Source organism: Erpetoichthys calabaricus, chromosome 1 (assembly GCF_900747795.2).
Source record: "Erpetoichthys calabaricus chromosome 1, fErpCal1.3, whole genome shotgun sequence".
Classification (NCBI taxonomy): Eukaryota; Metazoa; Chordata; class Cladistia; order Polypteriformes; family Polypteridae; genus Erpetoichthys; species Erpetoichthys calabaricus.
In genome coordinates, this window is record NC_041394.2 from 172437835 (window position 1) to 172462004 (window position 24170).

A 24170-nucleotide genomic window follows, 5' to 3' on the forward strand; every position below is an offset into this window, starting at 1 on the left:
ACCCCTCACAGGTTTCAATGGCCAAATGAGGACCCAGCCCTACTGGGTCCTATACAATATATACATGTGGTAAAGGGTTTTTTATTATTGTTATGAAGCACAATCCCAGAAGATCTGATACAGTAAGTTCCATTAGTATTTGGAGCATCCTCATCCCTCCCAGCATCACAGGTGACTGCACAGTACTTTAATTGAGTGGTAGTGGCCTTATCAGCACATGCAATATTACATTATTTTCAGAAAACCCTTAGATGGAAAAAAATTATAAAAATATGTCCAAAAGTGATGCTTAAGGTTAATTTTCCAGGATGTGAACTAAAATGGGAAACTGTGTAGCAAGAGGAAATGTTTGCATAAGCTAGTAAAATGTGGCTAGTAGAGAGTTACATTTAAAAATTTTCCACTGGTTTATTAACTAACTAATTATTGGACGGCACCTGGGTCAGTTCTTAGCATCGCTGCCCCCACATGTTCTGCTAATTGGCAACTCACAGTGATTGAGAGTTAGTTTGCCCTATAGTAGACTACTCGCATGTCTAAGGATAATTCTCATCTTACACCTAATATTACTAGGATGCACATACTGTAGCTTTTCATTAGACTGAAAATAAGAAACAGAAAAACTATAAACAATACAGATTGGCTAGACAAAGGGACCAAGCTGGGAAAGATGTGCAGCAGGTTAGGGTGATAAAGGATAAAGATGAAAACGTATTCGCAAACGAGGAGAGTGTGTTGAGCAGATGGAAAGAGTACTTTGAGAGGCTGATGAATGAAGAGAACAACAGAGAGAAGAGGTTGGATGATGTAGAGATAGTGAATCAGGAAGTGCAACGGATTAGCAAGGAGGAAGTAAGGACAGCTATGAAGTGGATGAAAAATGGAAAGGCCGTTGGTCCAGATGACATACCTATGGAAGCATGGCGGTGTTTAGGAGAGATGGCAGTGGAGTTTTTAACCAGATTGTTTAATGGAATCTTGGAAAGTGAGAGGATGCCTGAGGAGTGGAGAAGAAGTGTACTGGTGCCAATATTTAAGAATAAGTGGGATGTGCAAGACTGCAGTAACTACAGGGGAATAAAATTGATGAGCCACAGCATGAAGTTATGGGAAAGAGTAGTGGAAGCTAGGTTAAGAAGTGAGGTGATGATTAGTCAGCAGTAGTATGGTTTCATGCCAAGAGAGAGCACCACAGATGCAATGTTTTCTCTGAGGATGTTGATGGAGAAGTTTAGAGAAAGCCAGAAGAATTTGCATTGTGTCTTTGTGGACCTGGAGAAAGCAGATGACAGGGTGCCACGAGAGGAGCTGTGGTATTATATGAGGAAGTCTGGAGTGGCAGAGAAGTACGTGAGAGTTGTACAGGATATGTACGAGGGAAGTGTGACAGTGGTGAGGTTTGAGGTAGGAGTGATGGATGCATTCATGTTGGAGGTGGGATTACATAAGGGATCGGCTTTGAGCCCTTTCTTATTTGCAATGGTGATGGACAGGTTGACAGATGAGATTAGACAGGAGTCCCCGTGGACTATGATGTTTGCTGATGACATTGTGATCTGTAGCGATAGTAGGGAGCAGGTTGAGGAGACCCTGGAGAGATGGAGATATGCTGTAAAGGGGAGAGGAATGAAGGTCAGTAGGAACAAGACAGAATACATGTGTGTAAATGAAAGGGAGGTCAGTGGAATGGTGAGGATGCAGAGAGTAGAGTTGGCGAAGGTGGAGGAGTTTAAATACTTGGGATCAACAGTACAGAATAATGGGGATTGTGGAAGAGAGGTGAAAAAGAGAGTGCAGGCAGGGTGGAATGGGTGAAGAGTGTCAGGAGTAATTTGTGACAGACGGGTATCAGCAAGAGTGAAAGGGAATGTCTATAGGACAGTAGTGAGACCAGCTATGTTATATGGGTTGGAGACAGTGGCACTGACCAGAAAGCAGGAGACAGAGGTGGAGGTAGCAGAGTTAAAAATGCTAAGATTTGCACAGTGTGTGATGAGGATGGATAGGATTAGAAATGAGTACATTAGAGGGTCAGCTCAAGTTGGACGTTTGGGAGACAAAGTCAGAGAGGCGAGATTGTGTTGGTTTGGACATGTGCAGAGGAGAGATGCTGTGTATATTGGGAGAAGGATGCTAAGGATAGAGCTGCCAGGAAAGAGGAAGGCCCAAGAGAAGGTTTATGGATGTGGTGAGAGAGGACATGCAGGTGATGGGTGTAACAGAGCAAGATGCAGAGAACATAAAGATATGGAAGAAGATGATCCGCTGTGGCAACCCCTAACGGGAGCAGCCGAAAGAAGATGAAGAAGGTATCTGACCATTTTAGTGTTTCAAAGCTAACTGGAAAGGTATTCCACTTTATAGTATTACTCTGTTACCTTAGCATAGACATGGGAACTGCCTGGTCTGAAACTCCTCCTCCAACATATTTGTTCTATCTATTTATTCTTAGTTCTAGCAATACGTTCAAATCAAAGTCACAGTTCTGGGTGATAACCAGTAATTCTTTTTTTTGCAAATTGTAAACAAATATCATTTTAATATTGGACATTTAACCATAATTTTGAGTTAACCCAGCTGTAATCATTTATTTATTTACTTTTAGCTCTAAATCTGAGTGCTATTGTTAGATTAACAGTGCTTTAATTGTGAGTCTTTTATGTTGCAGTGATGATATCAGTTTTGCTAACAAGAATGATGCTTGACTCTGCTAAAGAATACTTTTTTATTAGATCAGCCAATTATTTCACTTCAGTGATTCCATGTGAATGACAAGCTTTAACAGGTGCTGAAGGCAAATCTGATCTGATTCTCCTTTTATTCACAAACTTATTTTTTGAAGTTTAATGCTAATTTACCCATACTTACAAAATATTTAACTCAGCTGTTCAATATTAGATATTCAGTACTGTTTTCTGTAAATTGTATTAAGTGTCTTACTACATTTATTAATATCTAATTGACAGGATCATACTGTGATGGAAGACAGTCTGTTACAGAAGAAATACGAGTTACGAGATGCTGATAAAGCATTGAGCAGTGTTCTTCAGTTGAGAAAGGTCTGCCAGAAAATAAGATTAATTTCTTTACTCCATTTGACAAATTTCCATATTTGGTCTCCAAAAAATAATGTTGAACATTCAGTTTTTTTGAGGAGCATTGGAGATTGTTGGTTATAACTAAAGATGACTGCCCATGTTTTTTTTATATTTCATAAACAAAATTATAATTTTGCTGGGATTAAATAATTTTCTACCTTTACTGGTATATACATATTTAAAGTAAATTTTATTTTTGAAAAGTAATATTGCTATAAAGACATTTTATATATCTATGCATTCATTATCAATTCCATTTAATCAAGTTCAGAGTTATTGTGAGCCAGTCTTTAAGTAGGCAGCCTCTCCACCTCCAGACAGAGTCAAACGCACTTTTAGGATATGAGAGGGAATACAGTACTAGTAGTTAAACCACTGTGGTGCCTATTAAAAATGTATAAAACAATGTTTACATTAATTAAAATAACTTCTAATTTTTAAACTATTACGTATTTACTCATATATCAAATTTATTTTTTGGAGTAGTAAGTACTAATCTTTGAGATTTTATTCATTTATAGAGTGCATGAGTATGTTTGTGTGCTTTTGTTGTAGGAAGATAAATTGTGGTCACTAATAAATGAGGGTCATACATACTGTAGTATTGGGGAGAGCACATAATATCTGAGAGTACAATGTTGTGTTGCTTTCTGGCAGCCCTAGTCATTGCTGTACAGCAGACCATTAAAAGAGTTAGGTACACATAAGCCACTTCTTTCATTTCCAAATGCAAAACAAATTTCACTCTTTCCCATTTTCAGAAAGTCCAGATCTCACCAAAACACAAAAGGTCAATTTGTGTATTTTGAAAATACTACCCCTTTGTAGCAGGTACTCATTACTCAGAGTGAAAATACTACCAAGCTTTTTGTAAAACGTCTATTGATAAACCGTCCAGGATTGGCTCTCCACCATTGGCCTCACCTTATTAGACACATTTATCAGGTTACACTTTACCCAGCAACATTAAGAAGACAAAAGTAAATAAACATTATGCAATTTTACCAAAGTAAATGCATATACTTAATACTTTTAGTGTTACAATGTAGAACATTTTCATAAAACATTTTGACCAGGTATACCTTTAATTTATTTATCTTTATATTCTGTATAGTTAATATCTTAAAATATAACCTACACATTGCAATGTATGCATATAAACAAAGGCCAATGATTAAAAAAAGGGAAAGCTTACCCTGCTAGCTGTGTATCAGTCTCCATTTAAGTATAAAAATGACCATATCTGCATAATATTTAATGCAATTATATTTCTGCTGGTTTTTGATTAATTTACAAATACTGCAACCACTAAATCATTAATTACTTTAATGCCTAAATGAAAATTAATTTGTACCATTGACAAAATAAAAATTGAACCTAAATGGACATACATTTTTTGAGATATAAGCATATAATACAATATACAGTAAGTATAATTCAGTTTGGTTTAGTATGTACCTGTTGGATAAAAAGCAATATGTTTTACTTGTAGAATCCTAGTAAATCAAGTGTCTTCCAGACTCTTTAAAAGAAGAGATTATGATGCCCACCAAATTATATTTTAGTCAGAATATTCTGAGAACTGGGAGCACAGTGCACTGATACACTGTCCAACTTGACTTAAAAAAAGTTTTCCAAAAGAGAACATTTATAACAGAGAGAAACAATTTGTCTAGATAAACAGGTTGTTAAGTTCATCTAAATTTCTTATTATCTGCGTTTGTACATCCTAACAAATTGTTTCTTTGCATTAAAGGGTAAAATTATATTACTGTCATAAAGGGCCAGAAGCGGATTTTATTCCTCTACAATTACAACACATTCCAAATTCACATCCCCCCTCCCCGCTGCCATTACCAGCAATGAGCACAGTTTGGTCCTGCAGAACTCGAGGGATGCTGACTTGGGTTGACTTATTTATTGCTTGGAAATACAGGAAATGAAACTAAGATGGCAAATACTATACCTATGCAAAAATCCATGTAGTCATCTGGTGTAGATTCTTATTTGTTTTCTGGATAGTTGTGACAAAAATTCAAGTTATTTTGAGATGTAGGTAACTCCATGTGTAATAAACTGTAAAATTTAGATACTCAGTTATCATTAACAGGATGGGGGGGGGGGGGGGGGGGGAGGGGGTGGTTGGTGCATCATCAGAGTATAATTTTCCGTTATAAATATTCTGAACAGTTTTTTAGTGGCTATATTGGAAATATTTAATAAATAATTGTTTACAAAAAAAGTTCAAGTTAATTAATGGTATTGAGAATGAAATGCTGAAGGATTCTAGAATGCTCTAGGATGGATTGGATGCTTACTATGAATATACAATAAAACAAAACGTGTATGTCTGCAAGAATTTCAAAAAAATATAAAGTGGTTAAAAAGGGGTAGTTCAACATACATAATTTATTAATTTTAGTATTATGTTTATCTTCAGTATGCTGTCCAGGAGTTGGATTCTGTGAAAACAGCCATCGAGAAAAGTAAAAAAGAGGCAAGAATTCTTGAATCACAGTTGAGAGAAAGTAAAAGCCAAGTAGAAGAAACAAGGTATTTAATGTAAAGTGGTTAGTGTAATGCATTATTTGACTTTAGTGATGAGATGTATGTGTAAGAAATGCTGTATATTTGTACATACTGTATGTATGTATAGTGTATGTTTGTGTGTTTTTTTCTTGAATTCCCATTCTTGATCACAACCCTTCACCACCTTGCAATATAATTGTTTAGCATCAGAAAGCACAAGTACAGTAAATAAGTATTACTGACACAGTTCCAGTAATAACCACTGGTTAAATGAAACTTTAACAACAAGGCTGGCAGACAAAAGGAGTACACAACAAGTGTGTTCCTTCAGATGTCTCTAAAAACTCTGTCCTCTTCAGTGACTGGCCGAGCTCATTGTGATTTACAGTCTTTCAGAGAGGAAAGCAAATGCAGCAGTTTGTAGCCATTTTCACACTAGAATGTCAGTAGAGGCACGACTGAATTGCCACATTGGTTTTCTGAATAATTTGACAATACATTTTCCAAAGAACAGAGCTGGTATTCCTGGAATACAGACGGGACACATATCTAAAAGAGGTACAGGCTCTAGAAGAAGAACTGAAACTGCTCAGAAGAAAGTGTTCAGCTGCCCAGAAAAGCCAAATGGGTACCCATCAATATGAAGTGAGTATTTTTATGTGCATTTCCTTCATAAAGCAATAACAATTATTTATTTATTTTGAGCCTGAGTTTTTTAATATGCTTTAGCTTCTTTGTACTTAATATTACATTTAATAAATGGTTAATATTATAACAGTTTACCTTTTATTTTTGGATTTTGCATAGTTCAATAAAGAAGAAGAAATAATAATTACTCATGAGGAATTTTATTTGTTAACTTTATTATTATGCAAAATAAAAGCAACACTGTATCCTTAACCTCCTTAGACTGAACTTGTAGCGAGGAAGGGGTGAAAACCTCAAATTGTTTTAGGTATCTTTACTTGTGCCCCAAATATAATTTGAATTTACAAATAATTGTTTTTGATCAAAGGTTTAATTTCTGAGAAAAGGTTATTTAGGAGGCAGATGGGGTGATGGCACACAATTATATCTTTTTGGAGCATCAGCCACTCATTTTTCCCTCTGATACATAATTAGTTTTTTTAGTTCTCAGAGCATGTGAGTTTTGTTGTTGAGTTATTCTTATAGTCAGAATTGCTTAATGTGCTGAAAGAGTTTACCAGCAAAGAATAACACTGTCACTGAGTTTGTGAGTTTCTGTGAATATGTGTATGCATATGCATGTCCCTCTTGTGGTAGACCACATGGACCTACTGTAATTTGCTTATCAGACAAAGACTGTTCCACAATGCTAATTCTCACCTGGACAAAGAAAATAGCACTGTGAGGGTTATGTTTTTTGATTTCTCCAGTGCCTTCTGTATCATCCAGCCATCCCTGTTAAGGGGTAAGTTCAGAGATATGCAGTTGAATGAGCCTTTGGTGATCTGAATAATGGACTATGTCTTGGGCAGACTGAAGTTTGTGAGACTCAAGGACTGTGTCTCTGATATGAATGTGAGCAACACTGGAGCACCACAAGAAACAGTCCTGTCTCCTTTTCTCTTCACTCTGTACACCTCAAACTATAAATACCAAGCAATGTCACTTGCAGATATTCTGAAACGATTCTGGACTGAAAATAGTCTGATTCTGAAAGTCAAGATAAATAATATTGTATGCACCATTTTGATCATATCGCATCCTTTTGTAGTTTCCTCAATTAATTCCATCATGTTAATAAACCGTGACCTCCCTCACCTAAACCCATGCTGACTGTTCAGTAAAACTCCTGTTCTTGCTTTGTGTCTTTTCCTTAATAATTCCTTCCATTAATTTACCTGTGATACACGTTAAGCTCACTGGCCTATAGTTGCTTGAATAAGTACAATCGCCTTTTTTATATAATGGGGTAATATTTGCCATTTTCTATTCTTTCAGAATTTCCCCAGTATTCAGTGCATCAATGGTTTATATGTATTTACTAACCTCCTTAGGAGCTCAAGGATAACTATTATCTTTCCTTATGATCTGTTTGATTTCAATCTATATAATCTAAGCAGTACTCCTCCCTCTACAATTTCCATATCACTCAGTACCACCTTAATAGTCCCTGTTACTACTGGGAAGTTATCCAGTTCCTCACATGTGAAGGAAAAATGCAAGTTTAGAGCATCTGCTAATTCACTGTCTCTATTTTTTAATTCCCTGTTACTATTCCTTATACAGTTCACCTCCTCCTTGGCTGTTCTTTTACCACTAAAATTCTGAAAGAATCTGTTTGGGTTATATTTTGCCTTATCTGCAATATTTTTCCCTTAATCTCGGTCGTTGCCCTAATGCTCTCATATGCCTTACAATGGAGTTATTAATCTTATAAACCTTATACAACTGTATTTTGCTTTGCAGCTTCTTTCTCATCTCCTTATTAACCCATTGCTGAGTTTTTTTTAATCTTACTAATTCCAAGTTTTGAGATATACCTGTACTGCATCATATGTAAAACATTTTTGAACCCATTCCACTGCTTCTTAACTATCTCCATACTTAAAAGCTTATACCACTCCAACCTCCTTAGACTTTGCCACATCTGCTCAAAATTAATCTGCTACCAAAGTTAATCTTAACAATTCTGGTCTTTGCATTTGTGCACTTACAAAACACTGAGAATTGTATTATATTATGGTCACTTTTCCCTAGTGGTTCAATCACCTCAAGTCTATTCTGATTATTACAAAATACTAAATCTACACAGGCTTTTCCCTGTGTAGGTACTTTTAACATACTGTGTTAAATCCCCCATGATTATAATATCCTCCTTTAAACTTGCCTTTTTAATATTACTAAAAATATATGCATTGAAATTACTGCATGCATTGCAAGTCTATAACACACTCCTAAAATAAGGCTCCTTTCCCTAATGCTTCTCAAATGAAGCCACATTTTCTCACTAAGATGGGGCTCATCGTCCAACTGAACAGGACTTACTTTTAAATTCTGATCTTTCTGTCCTTCCTAATAAATGTGTATTCCTCTATGTTATACTCATCCCCATCTTTGACATTTTGCCAGGTTTCTGTTACTGTTATAATATCAGAATTATGCTCCTCTATATACAACTCCAAGTTACTTGTTTTATTTTTGATACTTCTATCATTAAGGCAAGCTATTTTTTAATGTGTTGCTCATTTTACTTTTGCATTTAAACGTTAGGCTTGAATTTACATTACTATGCATTTTTATTTTTACATTTTTATTTTGTTTATTCTTCCATGTACAGTTCTAAACCTGGCCTATCCTAACATAGAAGAACTATATAAGAAAGGGCATAGATGACTGCATTCCTTTAATGTGGGTAGTAACATCCTTCACATCTTCTACAGCTCTGTGATGGCCAAGCAATTTTTTTATGCTGTGGTGTGCTGGGCTGGTAATATCAATTCAAGAGAGGCTCACCAAATCAACAAACTAATTAAAAGGGCAGGCTCAGTTATACAGTGCATACGGAAAGTATTCACAGCGCATCACTTTTTCCACATTTTGTTATGTTACAGCCTTATTCCAAAATGGATTAAATTCATTTTTTTCCTCAGAATTCTACACACAACACCCCATAATGACAACGTGAAAACAGTTTACTTGAGGTTTTTGCAAATTTATTAAAATAAAAAAACTGAGAAATCACATGTACATAAGTATTCACAGCCTTTGCTCAATACTTTGTCGATGCACCTTTGGCAGCAATTACAGCCTCAAGTCTTTTTGAATATGATGCCACAAGCTTGGCACACCTATCCTTGGCCAGTTTCGCCCATTCCTCTTTGCAGCACTTCTCAGGCTCTATCAGGTTGGATGGGAAGCGTCGGTGCACAGCCATTTTAAAATCTCTCCAGAGATGTTCAATCGGATTCAAGTCTGGGCCACTCAAGGACATTCACAGAGTTGTCCTGAAGCCACTCCTTTGATATCTTGGCTGTGTGCTTAGGGTTGTTGTCCTGCTGAAAGATGAACCGTCGCCCCAGTCTGAGGTCAAGAGCACTCTGGAGCAGGTTTTCATCCAGGATGTCTCTGTACATTGCTGCAGTCGTCTTTCCCTTTATCATGACTAGTCTCCCAGTTCCTGCCGCTGAAAAACATCCCCACAGCATGATGCCGCCACCACCATGCTTCACTGTAGGGATGGTATTGGCCTGGTGTTGAGCGGTGCCTGGTTTCCTCCAAACGTGATGTCTGGCATTCACACCAAAGAGTTCAATCTTTATCTCATCAGACCAGAGAATTTTCTTTCTCATGGTCTGAGAGTCCTTCAGGTGCCTTTTGGCAAACTCCAGGCGGGCTGCCATGTGCCTTTTACTAAGGAGTGGCTTCTGGCCACTCTACCATACAGGCCTGATTGGTGGATTGCTGCAGAGATGGTTGTCCTTCTGGAAGGTTCTCCTCTCTCCACAGAGGACCTCTGGAGCTCTGACTGAGAGACCATCGGGTTCTTGGTCACCTCCCTGACTAAGGCCCTTCTCCCCCGATCGCTCAGTTTAGATGGCCGGCCAGGTCTAGGAAGAGTCCTGGTGGTTTCGAACTTCTTCCACGTACGGATGATGGAGGCCACTGTGCTCATTGGGACCTTCAAAGCAGCAGAAATTTTTCTGTAACCTTCCCTAGATTTGTGCCTCGAGACAATCCTGTCTCTGAGGTCTACAGACAATTCCTTTGACTTCATGCTTGGTTTGTGCTCTGACATGAACTGTCAACTGTGGGACCTTATATAGACAGGTGTGTGCCTTTGCAAATCATGTCCGATCAACTGAATTTACCACAGGTGGACTCCAATTAAGCTGCAGAAACATGTCAAGGATGATCAGGGGAAACAGGATGCACCTGAGCTCAATTTTGAGCTTCATGGTAAAGGCTGTGAATACTTATATACATGTGCTTTCTCAGTTTTTTTATCTTTAATAAAACTATTTAAAAATAAAACTTTTTTCACATTGTCATTATGGGGTGTTGTGTGTAGAAGTCTGAGGAAAAAAATGAATTTAATCCATTTTGGGATAAGGCTGTAACATAACAAAATGTGGAAAAAGTGATGCGCTGTGAATACTTTCCGGATGCACTGTAGGACACATTCTGGATCCCCTGGAGTTATTAACAAAGAAGGGAATTAAAACAAAACTAAGCGACATTATGAACAATGCTGCACATCCTCTCTGACACACTGACACTGAGTATAGTCGTGGCCAAAAGATTTGAGAGTGACACAAGTATTGGTTTTCACAAAGCTTGCTGCTTCAGTGTTTTTAGATCTTTTTGTCAGATGTTTCTATGGTATACTGAAGTATAACTACAATCATTTCATAAGTTTCAAAGGCTTTTATTGACAATTACATTAAGTCTATACAAAGAGTCAATATTTGCAGCGTTGGCCCTTCTTTTTCAAAGACCGCTGCAATTTGACCTGGCATGCTGTCAATCAACTTCTGGGCCAAATCCTGACTGATGTCAGCCCATTCTTGCATAATCAATGCTTGGAGTTTGTCAGAATTTGTGGGTTTTTGTTTGTCCACCCGCCTCTTGAGGTCTGACCACAAGTTCTCAGTGGCATTAAGGTCTAGGGAGTTTCCTGGCCATGGACCACCCAAAACTTCGATGTTTTGTTCCCCAAGCCACTTAGTTATCACTTTTGCTTTATGATACGGTGCTCCATCACACTGGAAAAGGCATTGTTCATCACCAAACAGTTCTTGGATGGTTGGGAGAAGTTGCTCTCGGTGGATGTTTTGGTACCAGCAAACTTTGTGAAAACCAATACTTGTGTCATTCTCAAAACTTTTGGCCACGACTGTACTTTCAGGCAATGAATTATTCAGCAGAAGTGTGTCAAAAACACTGCTGGGGCTCCTTTATATCAACAGCAATACCCCTGCATAATGCCTCACTGTAATTTTCTTCCATTTTAGTAATTCTGGTATATGTTCCGAACATAGTGTGAGTGTGTTTGTGTATATCTATCCATCCATCCATCTATCCTTCCATCCATCCCATCATACATGTTGAGGCACTGTTGCGCCCATGTAAGGCTGGTTTTGGTGCAAAGCAGTATGCTGCATGATGCGACTACCAAAGTATCTACTAGTGAAAAAAGCGCATTCAGGAAATGGATATATGAATGATTGAATGCCATTGTTGTCTTTGCCTATGTATTATCATTATAGCCTACTGTACAATGATTAGTATTTGTCTCTAGTTCTACTTTGAAGAAACATATAACAACAATGAATATTCTAAAATGACATAGTAGATACAAATTACTAAAAGAAATATACAAAGTCAATAAAAATTTAGAAAATATCACTAAAACCTGCATAAAATAAAAATAATAAAAACTATAACATATAAATAAATACATTTAATTAAATTGGCTTTGCTAAATTGGCCCCAGTGTGTTCACACTATGATGGACTGGCGTCCTGTCCATGAATTGCCGTCATCATTGCCTTGCATCCTATGCTCATCATGAAACTACCTATAAAAAACAAAACATAATTTGATGAGTGCCATTAATTGATTTATTTCTTGCAGCCAATTGTCGTGTAACGTTCATCAAATGAGTTATTGTACTGTATAGTGACAATATATATACTGTATAGTGTATTTGTGAATTTCCCCTTGGGATTAATAAAGTATCTATCTATCTATCTATCTATCTATCTATCTATCTATCTATCTATCTATCTATCTGTCTGTCTGTCTGTCTGTCTGTCTGTCTGTCTGTCTGTCTGTCTGTCTGTCTGTCTGTCTGTCTGTTGCTGCTTCTGGCTTGTATGTCATTGACTTTGTTATTAATGCAGGCAACAGCTTTCAGCCCAGAATGGAAAGAATCTAAGTTCTGCGGCCGGCAAAATGAAGTCAAGCAGACAATGCTTGAGATGCAAGAGTTGGAGCGCCAGCTGAACAATGCTAAGAGTGATCTTTTTGCTGAGCAACGCCGCTCCCGTGAAAAAGTTGACCTACTACAAGAGGTAAAGCTTACACCAAAATATGTTGAAATGCAAAACATCTTACAACTGTTAAAAATAAAATATCAATTCTTTCTTCTATTCAGTAAGTATATATTGTGCTTTCATTTACTGTTACTTAAAATCAAGGATTGTGGGATAATGCTGTTCTGAAATTTTCGTATTTCTGTATACTGAACACTAACTAAAGCTTGTGCCTAACACATTTGCACACTATGACTATATCATATGATCACCATATGTATCATTTAACCAATCACATGGTTAAGCAGCATCTCTGTTAAAAATATTTCCTATTACGACAGCACCTCACTCTGTGTGTGCAGTTTGCATGTTCTCTTTTTTTCCTGCATAGTTTTCTTTTTTTATCCCAAAAATGTACAGATTAGGTTATTTGGTGACTTTAAATTGATCTTGTGTGTGCGCAAGTGTGCCCTTTAATTAAATGATCATTTTTCCAGAGCTACTTTCTGTCTTATGGTGTACATTTTAGGGATGTAGTTAATAGGCTGTCACAGAGTACAGTGAAATTCTTACTTGCTAATAACCATGCAACTCTTCTGTGTCATGATTAGTAAGTATAACTTACTTCAAAGCTTCTGTCTTCCTTACCTGAAAAATCTCAGATCACATTTGTGATTACCCAGCAGCATAACAAATGTATTAGTAAATGAAACACATTGTACATACATATAAAATATTAAATAGTAAGTTTTGAATTTTTAAAGTCAAATCAAACCTGAGAGATGCCTGTCCTAAGGAAAACTGGACCACAAGCTAAGAGAATCAGATCAGCAGCGGGCTAATGGAGATCTTTTTAACTGAGCAGTAGAAGTGATTTAATACTGTTGACTTTGCTACACTCCTAACTTGAAGACTCATTCAGCCACCTTGTATTACGTAAAATATGGCAGACCTTTGGAGCCCCAGAACAAAGTTATTAAGATGAAAGAATGTTACAGTCAATGTGACTGTTGCGTAAAATTGTATCACTACTTATGAAATTAGAAAGTTGACTTTTCTTTTTTTTAATATATACATAGATGTTGTTTTGTAAGGCACTCAGTAATATGGTTCATTGTTTAAATAGCAATTGGAGGAGTGTCAGATTCAGCTTGAAGAACGAGTGGCTGAGGTTTCTGCTCTGCAAGAGGAAAATTACAGACTGCAGACAAAACAGCAGCAAGAGAAGCAGACACAGGTTAGTTTGTCTTACCTTATTTTTCTTTAGTGGAAACACATAAGATAATTGCACTGCTGCTCAAATTAAATTTATCTTTTGTTTTCTCTTGACTCTTGATTTTACTGGTCATGATTGTCATAGGAAAGAGTTGTTTCGGTGCTGATAGTGGTTTGTCATCATACATTCTACATGGGTATATTGCTGTTTTTATTTCTACAATACAGGCAGTCCCCGGGATACGTACAAGATAGGGACTGTAGGTTTGTACTTAAGTTGAATTTGTATGTAAGTCGGAACAAGTACATTATTTTAATAAATGCTGTTGTTGACCGACTGTAACCAAGTGCTCTGCCAATGAATGATGGAGTTTCACCTCTCTCTGACCTTTTTATTATTTCTACTTTATTTTCAATGGTGATGGTTTTTCTCTTCTTTACTGTATCACCAGCACTTGCATCAGATTTGTGTTTCAGAGACATTCTTGAAGGGTGAAGACAAAAGGTTAAGATGAGCTCTTCTGCACAGCACTGTACAGCTATCACAGCAGGCAGGTATCCCTCGTCAGCACGTCTGGTGTACTGACAAGAGACAACTTCCTGCTATGTGCGTAACAGTACAAGCAGGCTTGCTATGGAGAATGAATGGGAGTAGCAAGGGGCGGTTCACCACCCACCCAACCTCCACTACAGTATGCAGCCTGCAGCGTGCATCTGCCCACCGAGAACAAAGACAGTGCGGCCAAAGGCGTGTAGTGAATCGCCCACCACCGCCCCCATTCAACAGGCAGCCACCCGAAGCACACTACAATCCTACCCCCCGCCGCCCCGTTCACCCTCAATGGCCTCCGTTCAGCCACAACCGGGTCACCGCTTGCAGCATTACCAGCCGCCCACCGAAAACGATTCGGGGGGAGCCGTGTGTAGTGGGCAGGCAGTGAAACACCCTACACCGCTCCATCCAGCCTGTGTCCAGTCAGGAGCAGTAGCTGCGGCGGCATAGTAGGCAGACAGCGAACCGCCCCATTAAGCCTCTGTCCTGCACACGAGTGATAGCTGTGGCCCCAGTGAGTATGGACCACGGGTCACCGCTCGCTTGCCGCAGGGAGCCGCTCGAGGGACACAGGGACACTACACTGCGCAAGCAGCGAATTCGCACCCCTCCGGCCACTACTTGCAGCGTCCTCCAGCCAAAGATGATGGAGCGGCAGTTAATAAGGCGCATGCGTCACAGCTGCGGCCTAGTTCGCAAGTCGTAGGTCGAGTGTCTGTAACCTGGGGACTACCTGTATTCACGTCATATATGTAACAATATATGTACCAGTAAAACATACTGTGTATAACTATAGTTTGAATGTAACTAATTATACAATTTACATGAATGTGCTATATTTAAGGATTTCTAAAACCCTTTATGTGCCCAGTACCAGACGCAGGAATTTTGTTGTCTCACAAATTGCTGCAACTCAGCCCATGTAGTGGTAATATTATTATGATGATTCAAATGTGATTTGTTCAAAGTATATTTATATTTGCTACAAATCGTGATACTGTATTGGTACATAACTCTAAAATTAGATATGACTTATGAAATGGATTTGAATAAATGTTTACCAACAAGAAACTAGAAGTTACTAATTACTTTTACTCACCCAAACATTGTGTCCTCCGTTGTTTTCTTCCTACTGTCTTCTGAACAAAAAAAGTGACTCGCCATGCATTATAGAAAAAAATCATACATAGCTGTTTCATCATGGCTTGCCCATAGTGCATATTTTGCCTTTTGTTATCAGGCATGCAAACAAAATGGTGCAAAAAGTGTGTAACGCTGAATGTTGGTTGATATTGTGAGCTTGCAATGTATGATGCCCATGCAGAAGGACAATGGCACTGAATTTTTAGGACAATGTAAGGCACCGTTAATATGCATTTGGTGAACACCTGTTCCAACTGGTAGTATCTCAGCTGTTTAATAGCCCATTTGATCACCGGAGCCTTACTCTCTACTATTGCATACATGGTCTTTCCAGCTCAGGGACAACACCGGGTGGTCAACACCATTGATGCCTTGGCTTAGTACACCACCCAACCCAGTTTCTGAAGTGTCAATCTGGAGAAAAACTGGTAAAGAGAAATCAAAATAAATGAGAACGAATACTGACATAAAGGCTGGTTTTAAGTCACAAAATGTTGCCTCAGCTAGTAGATCCAAATGAACAGTATTTGGAGTCCACTTTCAAATCAAATTAGTCAAGGGAGCTGCTCTCTCAGAAAAACGAGTCAAAAACCAACGGTAGTACCCCACAAACGCTAGTAAAGCTTGTAACTGCCACTTGGCAATAACCCTAGAGGGCTGTGGCCAGGCAACTCCTCCAACCACTAAAGCATTTTTTCAGATTAATTTGAAGTCCAGCTTCACAAAGTAAGTACAAGACTGTCATCCTGTACATCACATGTTTCTTCCAGGTGCTGTAATAGATGACAATATCATCTAGGTAGGCAGAACTATAGGTATTATGGGATCTTCGGTCTTTATCAAGTAGGCATTGGAAGGTGGCCGGTGCCCTGTGTATACCAAATAAGAGGACATGAAAATGCTAATGCCTGCTAAAGATGCTAAAAACATTTTGTTTTCCTTCGGGGATTCTGTAAAGAGACTTTGCAAATACTGTACATTTATGTCATATCCAGTGTGGTTAGCAAGAATGCTTTGCCCAAATGATTGAGGAGTTCATCCACTAGCGGCATGTGGTATGCTTTAAAACGACTGTAGGTTTAGTACCTGGGAGGGGCCAAGGGCCCTTTCTACTCAGACTGCCTCCTGAGCTGTCCTTCTTTCCTCCACTTCCTCCAAATTAGTTCCCTGATTAGCAACTTGTACTGTAAGGGTCTGTAGCTGTTCTGTGAGAGCTAAAACTACTGTGATAAGTTTGATGTATTCAGTCACCTTCCATTCCAAATTCTGCCGACTACTCCACTGTAAATGAAAAGGCACAACATCGATACATAGTTGGAGTACCAGCCAGCTTTCACAAGACATCTTTGCAGACATGAGTCCATAAGTTAGACAGCAGAAAGGAACTGGAATTAGATCCTCAACTTTTGGAGCCTCTGATCTACAGATGGAAAAGGAGATGTCAATAACTGCACCTCTCCTTGACCTGGGATGGAATTACTGAATTACTGTCACTTCAGCAGCCCATATTTATTCAATTATTGTAAAAACTCTCCAGGTCAAATTATACAGATATTAGTGCTTAATAAATCCTGTGGACCCTCTGAAAGTCTGAAAATCAAAATTGGATGGTGGTCCCTGAAGAGAAAAAAAAGCATTATAGTAGAAAAAAATTACTCATTGCCTACTCTGCATTTGCAATAATATATTATAACAGTGTGCATAGAGTTGTTTATAGGCGGGACTGGACAGGCTGGATGGGGTGAGATATTTCTGTGGCAGCAGGTTGGGTATGACTAGAAGTTTGACTGGCAGCAGATCACTGGCAAGGTAAGAAAGCAAATCTTTTAAATCAGAAGAGTCTGGCAAAGAGAGCAGAGACTTTCTTAGAAAACGAATAAATCAGAACCCCACTGAAGTATTAGTGTATCTTGTTTCCAGTTTGTATCTATTTTAGATCAGTTTCCATTGACCTTTAAAAATAGAAAATTTTGTTAGCCTCCCATTGTGCAATTTGACTGTATTTTGTTGTTCAATAAAAAAGTCTGTTATTTGGATGAACCTGTGGTAGCGCTACTGAGAGTATTTCAATTCTCAACAGATAGCAGAAGTAGGCAGGGACTGACAGAAGTACAGCATGCACTTTAAGAGAGTTACTTTTCAGAGGGAAATAAGAGTCAAAATTAAGCTACAGTGGTCTTTGACAGTTGCTTGTGAGTGCATATACTGTATGTCATGAAAAGTAACTTTTCTGCCCGATGCAGGTGTGGATTTTATTTGAACCTTTTACTAAGGTGAATTTCACACACTCCTCACAGGTATGTGGAAAAGTGCTATAATGTATAATGTCAGTGTGGAAACAAAAAAAGATGTAATTGAACAAAATGTATGTGTGTATAGAAAATAGGACAGAGTGATGAAACTTGTTTGTGTTTTGCGTACGTGACAAGAAGCATGTATACTTTCTGGAAGTTTCTTTTGATGATGTGTGTGACAAGAAAATATACCTTTAGGGTAATGACTTTACAAAATTGGAAAAGTACAATGAGTCAGGATGCTATTTTTTGCTTACGTGGTCAACGATCAGGAGATTAGAAAGGTATAAAAGAACAAGGACATCTGCGCTCGAGGCAGATGAAGCGCGGTGTCCTGGGACTGTGTTTCTCTGACATTTTACCCTTGCTTGGTATGTATTAATAAAAGGTTTTGACTAATTTTAATTTTCTTCTCTGTCTTCAGTCACAAATATCGTCCACAGTTTTGGCGCCCAACGTGGGGCAAGAGACGGCCGGTCGACTCCTCCGGCAAGACCATTTCAGTGATCCGTCTTACCAGCGGACTGCCGTCAACTTCAGCTCCGGCAGCAGAGCATGCAGCTCCGGCAAAAGTTAGGACTGCCTTGTCCTGAAACAGTTCTTGCGTGAGGAGCCCCTGGTCTCCTCTTTGCTACATCCACGGTGACTGAACGGATTTCCAGACAGAGCTTGCACATTTCCAGGCTGGGGTAAGCACCGGGGGATTTCCGAATATTTTTTATTTTCTAAATAACGGGAGGGCGAGTTTCCTGTTGACCGTCTAGTCATACTCATATCTCAACGGGTTGCTTAAGGTGATGGAGACTTGAACCGAATCGGACACGAAGTCACCTGAGCTGGAACCCGGGGATGTGAGCGGACAGGCTAACGGGACGAGTAACGGGGTGGTATGGAAATATAAACCGAAAAGAGCATAGATTGCAGGATTGCTGTTAGGAAGGAATAAATAAATCTACATACGGAATAAGCAACAAAGCCGTGTTCTCCTGGGAAATTGGATCAGTACCGATAGTTGGAGGTGTCTCCCCTTGAAACTAAGAAGGGAACAGTTAGGTTTAGTGAGTGGCACACTTAATGCCTTGCTGATTCATACGTACAAGGGATTAGGCGAATCAGTATATAGTTGGAAAATTAAATACAGAACCCGGGAGAGCAAGGGGATATAATGGGAATTTATAACAGTAAGCCTGTTAATCGCCGCACAGGGGGATCAAAATCATTAGTGCTGGAGGGATTATTTTCGGAGGATCAACAGACGCCCCGTAAAAATGGGTCTCCTAAAAAATTTATAGAAAAGAAGACAGGTTTAGATTTATCCTATTATCTTTTTCCCCTCCCTTTATCCTATTATTTTTTTCCCCTCCTCAGAACCGACCTCAGGCACCTCTATTATCCCCTCCTCTATTCCCCATTCCGACTGTCCCCCCCTGCACTACAACTAGCAGAAGTTTCCCCTGATGATTCCCCAGGCACAGATCACTATGACTCACCCTGTACTACACAAACCCCCGTCTCCAAATGCACTCGAAGTCAAACCTCCACTCACAAACCAGCTCCAACTTTTTTCTCCTCTAATCCTTCACTTACTAGCCCTTTAATAGAAGTTCCCAATCCCCATTATAACCCTGCCCATCCAGCTGGACCCCAAAATCCCACAACAGTTATGATAAATCGGAATTGGGACATCCAAGAACTAAAAGATGCCGTGAATGCACTTCCAGATCCAAAGGAAGTAGGAGGACTAAAATTTGTTGAACAACTTGATCAATTAGATAGCATGTATAAGCCTAATGCTGCTGAATGGACCCAGGTACTTCGTCGAAAGTTTGGGACCACATGGGCCACTGTTAGCAGGGGTGTCCGCAATGACATTCCATGGGTATGGAACCCAGTTTTAACTCGAGGATAGGGGATAGGTGGAGAAGGCGAATTTAACTCACAATGGGAGGCGTTGAGACAAAATATTGCAGAAACATATAAAAAAGGAACGGACTGGTCCCTTATTTCTGCTGCAAAACAAAAGAGAGACGAAACAGTTGATGAATGGGCACAGAGGATTCAAGACCTGATGGCTAATCACTCGGGCTTGGGAAATGCTGATGACCGCACCCGAGCTGCAGTTCCACCTTTTGTTTCCGGTTTGCGCTTTGATATACAAAACAAGGTCTGCACTTCCTGTATTGAGTGGGAAAGTGCCACGTTTGATGAAGTCAAACGACATGCTGAACAGGCCGAATCGAACTCTCATGCCAAATTATTGGCAGCACAGATGAACTATTATACCAGGAATGCTCCTGACCAAGGTCGAGGATATGGCTTTAGAGGAAGGGGACGAGGACGAGGAAGAGGACGAGGTGATAATCCTTTTATTCCCTCTCCCTTTAATCCCAATGTTAATTCCTACTCTTGCCATGCTTGTGGTAAAACTGGACATTTTCGTCGGGAGTGCCCTCACAGACAGCAACAGCCCCCACCTCCCCTTATTCCACCTGTTTCCTCTGCCACCCCTGACTAACAATACTGGCCGTAGGAAAACGCTGGGACCTCCAGCCACTCTTTTCAACTACCCTTGCTCACTCTTAATTCAGAGACTGATCCTTTACTGACATTGTTCGTTGATGGCACTGAGACTGTTTTCTTAATCGATACTGGTGCCACTCGCTTGCTGGCAAAGGTCCCTACCTCGAACAAAACTGTTACTGTGCTTACTGCTTCTGGACAACCTCATCTTCTTCAAGTATCAAAACCTCTTCAAGTCCAGTCACGTCCTGGCGGACATACCTTACTGCATCGTTTTCTTTTGAATCAGCTTTGTTTTTTCTGTTCAACCCCCAAGTTGTTGTGTCAAATTACCCCTTATTTACAGGCCCCTGACATTTTACACTGTACTGCCCAATACTTCCCTATAGAAGTAGACACCACCTGGCTAAAATCTTTCCTTACTTCTGGTACTTGCCCCGAAACCCTTTATATCTACTGTGTTTTTATTTCATCCACAAAGGCAGCTGCTTCTGTTCATTTTACATGCTCACAGCACATATATTATCTTGGCAAAATAGTGCCTCATATTTTTCCTTAGCTAAATCACACACTGTTAATGGAGAAAATAGGGCCATGGATGGAAAAATGCCTTGAAAGAACAGACTGGTTACAAGTTACTCCAGGTATTTTGATACTCCTGACCATTTAATAACTAAAGTAGTGTTTCAAAGGATAGCCCACTGTGAGCCTCTGGTGATCCACCCGAAATCCTCCTTCCACCCGCACCGTGCCCAATATCCTTTGTCTCCCGAAGCAGAGGCTGGCATCTCCGCCGTACATCCCGATCTCGTCAAACGCGGTACCGCCGATGGACATGGACCGTCATGCCTCAGGGATACAGAGAAGCCCTTTGTGTTTCTGGTTAAGCTCTTGCCCAAAATTTTAGAAGGCGTCTGGCCGGAAAAAGGTAGTACATTGATACAGTATGTAGATGGAAATAATATGTAGCGCTACGGAAAGAAGATTGTACAATAGATACTCAGAAATTGTTGCTGTTTCTGGGGGAAAAATGGCCATAAAGTTTCTAAGGTTAAGCTGCAGCTAAACAAAACAACAGGTTATGTCTGTTTTAGGTATTCTGGGCTACTACAGACAGTGGGTTCTAAATTTTACTGAAAGAGCACAGCCGTTGCAACAACTGGCTGAGAAGGCTCTGTAACCTCAAAGCTACTCTTTTATCTGCGCCTGCGCTAGGGTTGCCTGATCATTCTCGTCCATTCACTTTGTTCGTGGACGAAAAGCAGGGATTTATGAATTCAGTACTGACGCAACAACATGGAGATAAACAAAGACCGGTGACTTATTTTTTCTAAAAAACTGGATCCAGTGGCCGCAGCATTTCCTCCGTGTCTTCGTGCTGTGGCTGCAACAACAGAAGCTGTATTAGCAAGCACGGATGTAGTTCTCATGAAATTTCTTCTGTCCTTTTCTTTTTTCTTGTGACGTGTGTATTTAAAGTTGTGCATTGTGACTGTAGCCTTTTTCTGGGAATGCGGTCTTGCTGTGAGCTGAGCAGGATTGTGTTAACACCAGCTAACATCATTGAGAGGCTGTTTTATGTTTGTTTGTCCTGAAGAGTTGAACTTGCTTTTCTTCAGAGTCCATTTGTTTCTGTTTCCTTTGCTGCATTGTTTCCAAATATAGTGTAAATATAGAATAATACTGGGGTGAAGTGTGTTGAAAATGGTTTGGGTGATTTTGTGTGTTATAGAGTGTATTAAAAGGGATCCCTATGAGTATCAGAATGTACTCTGTACTTTGTCAAATGTTACAATTGAAAAAATGGAGCGCCCTCAACCAGTTACGCAGTGGTCCAAGGGGACCGCCTGCTGGAAGCAAATCAAATTTCATCAAGCTAAGTGCACAAAACAGCTGAACTCGTAGCACTCACTCAAGCATGTCAGCTGTCCGAAGGGAAGATCGTAACAATTTATACAGATTCCAGGTATGCTTTTGGAGTCTGCCATGATCATGGAACATTATGGAAACTAAGGGAATTTAAGACCAGTCCTGGAGAGCTCTAACTAAAAACTGAAAAAGATAATTATCGATTTGTGTAATTGGTTTGGCGCAAATGAATTGTCTCCACTTTTGTTTAAGGCTTGTAAATATACAAAAGTATTTTTCCTTTTAAACCCTGATCAAGTTTGAAGGGAAAATGCTCTTTTAATAATATTACATGAGAAGGGAGACAAGTTTTTTGGCGATAAGCAGAATGTGTCTAATTGTGATATGAATGTGTGTGTCTAATTGTGATATGAATGGAAGTTGTGTATTTTAGGTACTATAAAGGAAGAGCATGGTGACGCAGTGGTCAGCACACTTGATACGAATAAAGGTTCAAGCACGTATGTTTTCCTTGTTAATAATAAGCATGAAGGAAAAGACGCGTTTAAGTACGTTGCATAGATAACCCTTAAGCACAACTTAAGACCAGTACTGGCAAACCCATCCAACATCAGAAATTGATCGAATCCCTTTTAGAAGTTATAACCAAACCATCGGAGCTAGCGATTGTTAAATGTCAAGCTCACACAGGAAAACAGGATCCTGCTAGCAAAGGGAATGATTTAGCTGACCACTTTGCTAAAGAGGCTGCATATAATAACACACCAATTTCTTTATTCCAACAGAGAAATGACCAGGACCCTGATAATCAAATTATTTCTTTACAGAATGCAGCCACGGATATCGAAAGGAGAAAATGGTCCAAAGAAGGGTCCCTCTCTGATGGAGTCTGGACTCATAAACACACTAACAAACCTTTTTCTCCCAATGATTTTCTCTCTAGTCTTGCAGGTTTGCGAACCTCGTTGAAGGAAATCCACCAGCAGGTTAATCAAGCCTGGAGGACCAGCCCCCTTTCCAAGGATTTACCAATTCCTTTGGGCACCTGGATCCTGGTTCGAGATACTCGGAGGAAACACTGGCATCAGCCTAGGAGGAGAGGATCATTCCAAATTCTTCTATCCACACCACACGCCGTGAAAGTTGAAGGACTGCCTGCCTGGATTCACGCCTCACATTGCAAGAGATGGCACCCTTGATTGCTGTGCTACTATGCTTTTCTTTTCAATTGTCTACTGCCCTGGTCACCTTGACTTTCCCGTTGGGAATTACCACATCAGTGCAGTTTGATTTCTGCTCTATTATCAACTGTGGGACTGGTCGACAAGCCTAGTGGACCGGATCTGACAAATACGTGTGTATGAGGGGAAGTGACTGCGACAACTGGCAATGGATTTTTGCTAACACTGGAACTGAGAACTGGGGTTAATCAACCTTTTGAGGCCCAAAAATACGGTTTGAAAAATCGGTTTTTCTATCATAAAAGGACATGCCTCTCATTGTATGTGCTGACAACCATTGTAACTCAGGTATTTATGTATTAGGGGTATATGTATCTGGAACAGACCCTTTAGGGAGATTTCTAATTAAGATTGACGATCCTGTTACTAACACCCCTCATTCTCTGGCACACACACCCATCTCCCCAACTTTTGGTTCAGATTTTTCTCCTGTTAAGATTATGAATATTTCCACCTTTTCATCCATTTTTTCAGTAGAAAACTGGTTATGGGGATCAGAATAGATGGTTGCAGTGGGTTCTCTATTCAGCTAAGCAAGTTAATCGTTCTCATTGTTATGCGTGTGCTGCAGCCCGTCCCCATTTAGCTACAGTCCCTTTTCCATTATCTAACATTTCTGACCCCGTGGGGTTGCCCTGCCTTCTGTATTTATTCACTACTTCCAAGAAACCCCTCTCTAGTTCAAAGTGTTCAATCTATCTATTCTT

General features: G+C 39.6%; 1 protein-coding gene across 1 annotated transcript in view; it reads left to right on the forward strand.

Annotated features, from left to right (window-relative positions):
• The window catches only part of si:ch211-102c2.8 (trichohyalin), a 114109-nt gene that overhangs the window by 40857 nt on the left and 49082 nt on the right, over positions 1-24170 (forward strand). Inside the window, exons 10-14 of the mRNA XM_051931940.1 lie at positions 2967-3059; positions 5539-5651; positions 6137-6272; positions 12497-12667; positions 13755-13865. Of these exons, the coding sequence (XP_051787900.1) occupies positions 2967-3059; positions 5539-5651; positions 6137-6272; positions 12497-12667; positions 13755-13865 (624 nt within the window). The remainder of the gene's footprint in view (positions 1-2966; positions 3060-5538; positions 5652-6136; positions 6273-12496; positions 12668-13754; positions 13866-24170) is intronic.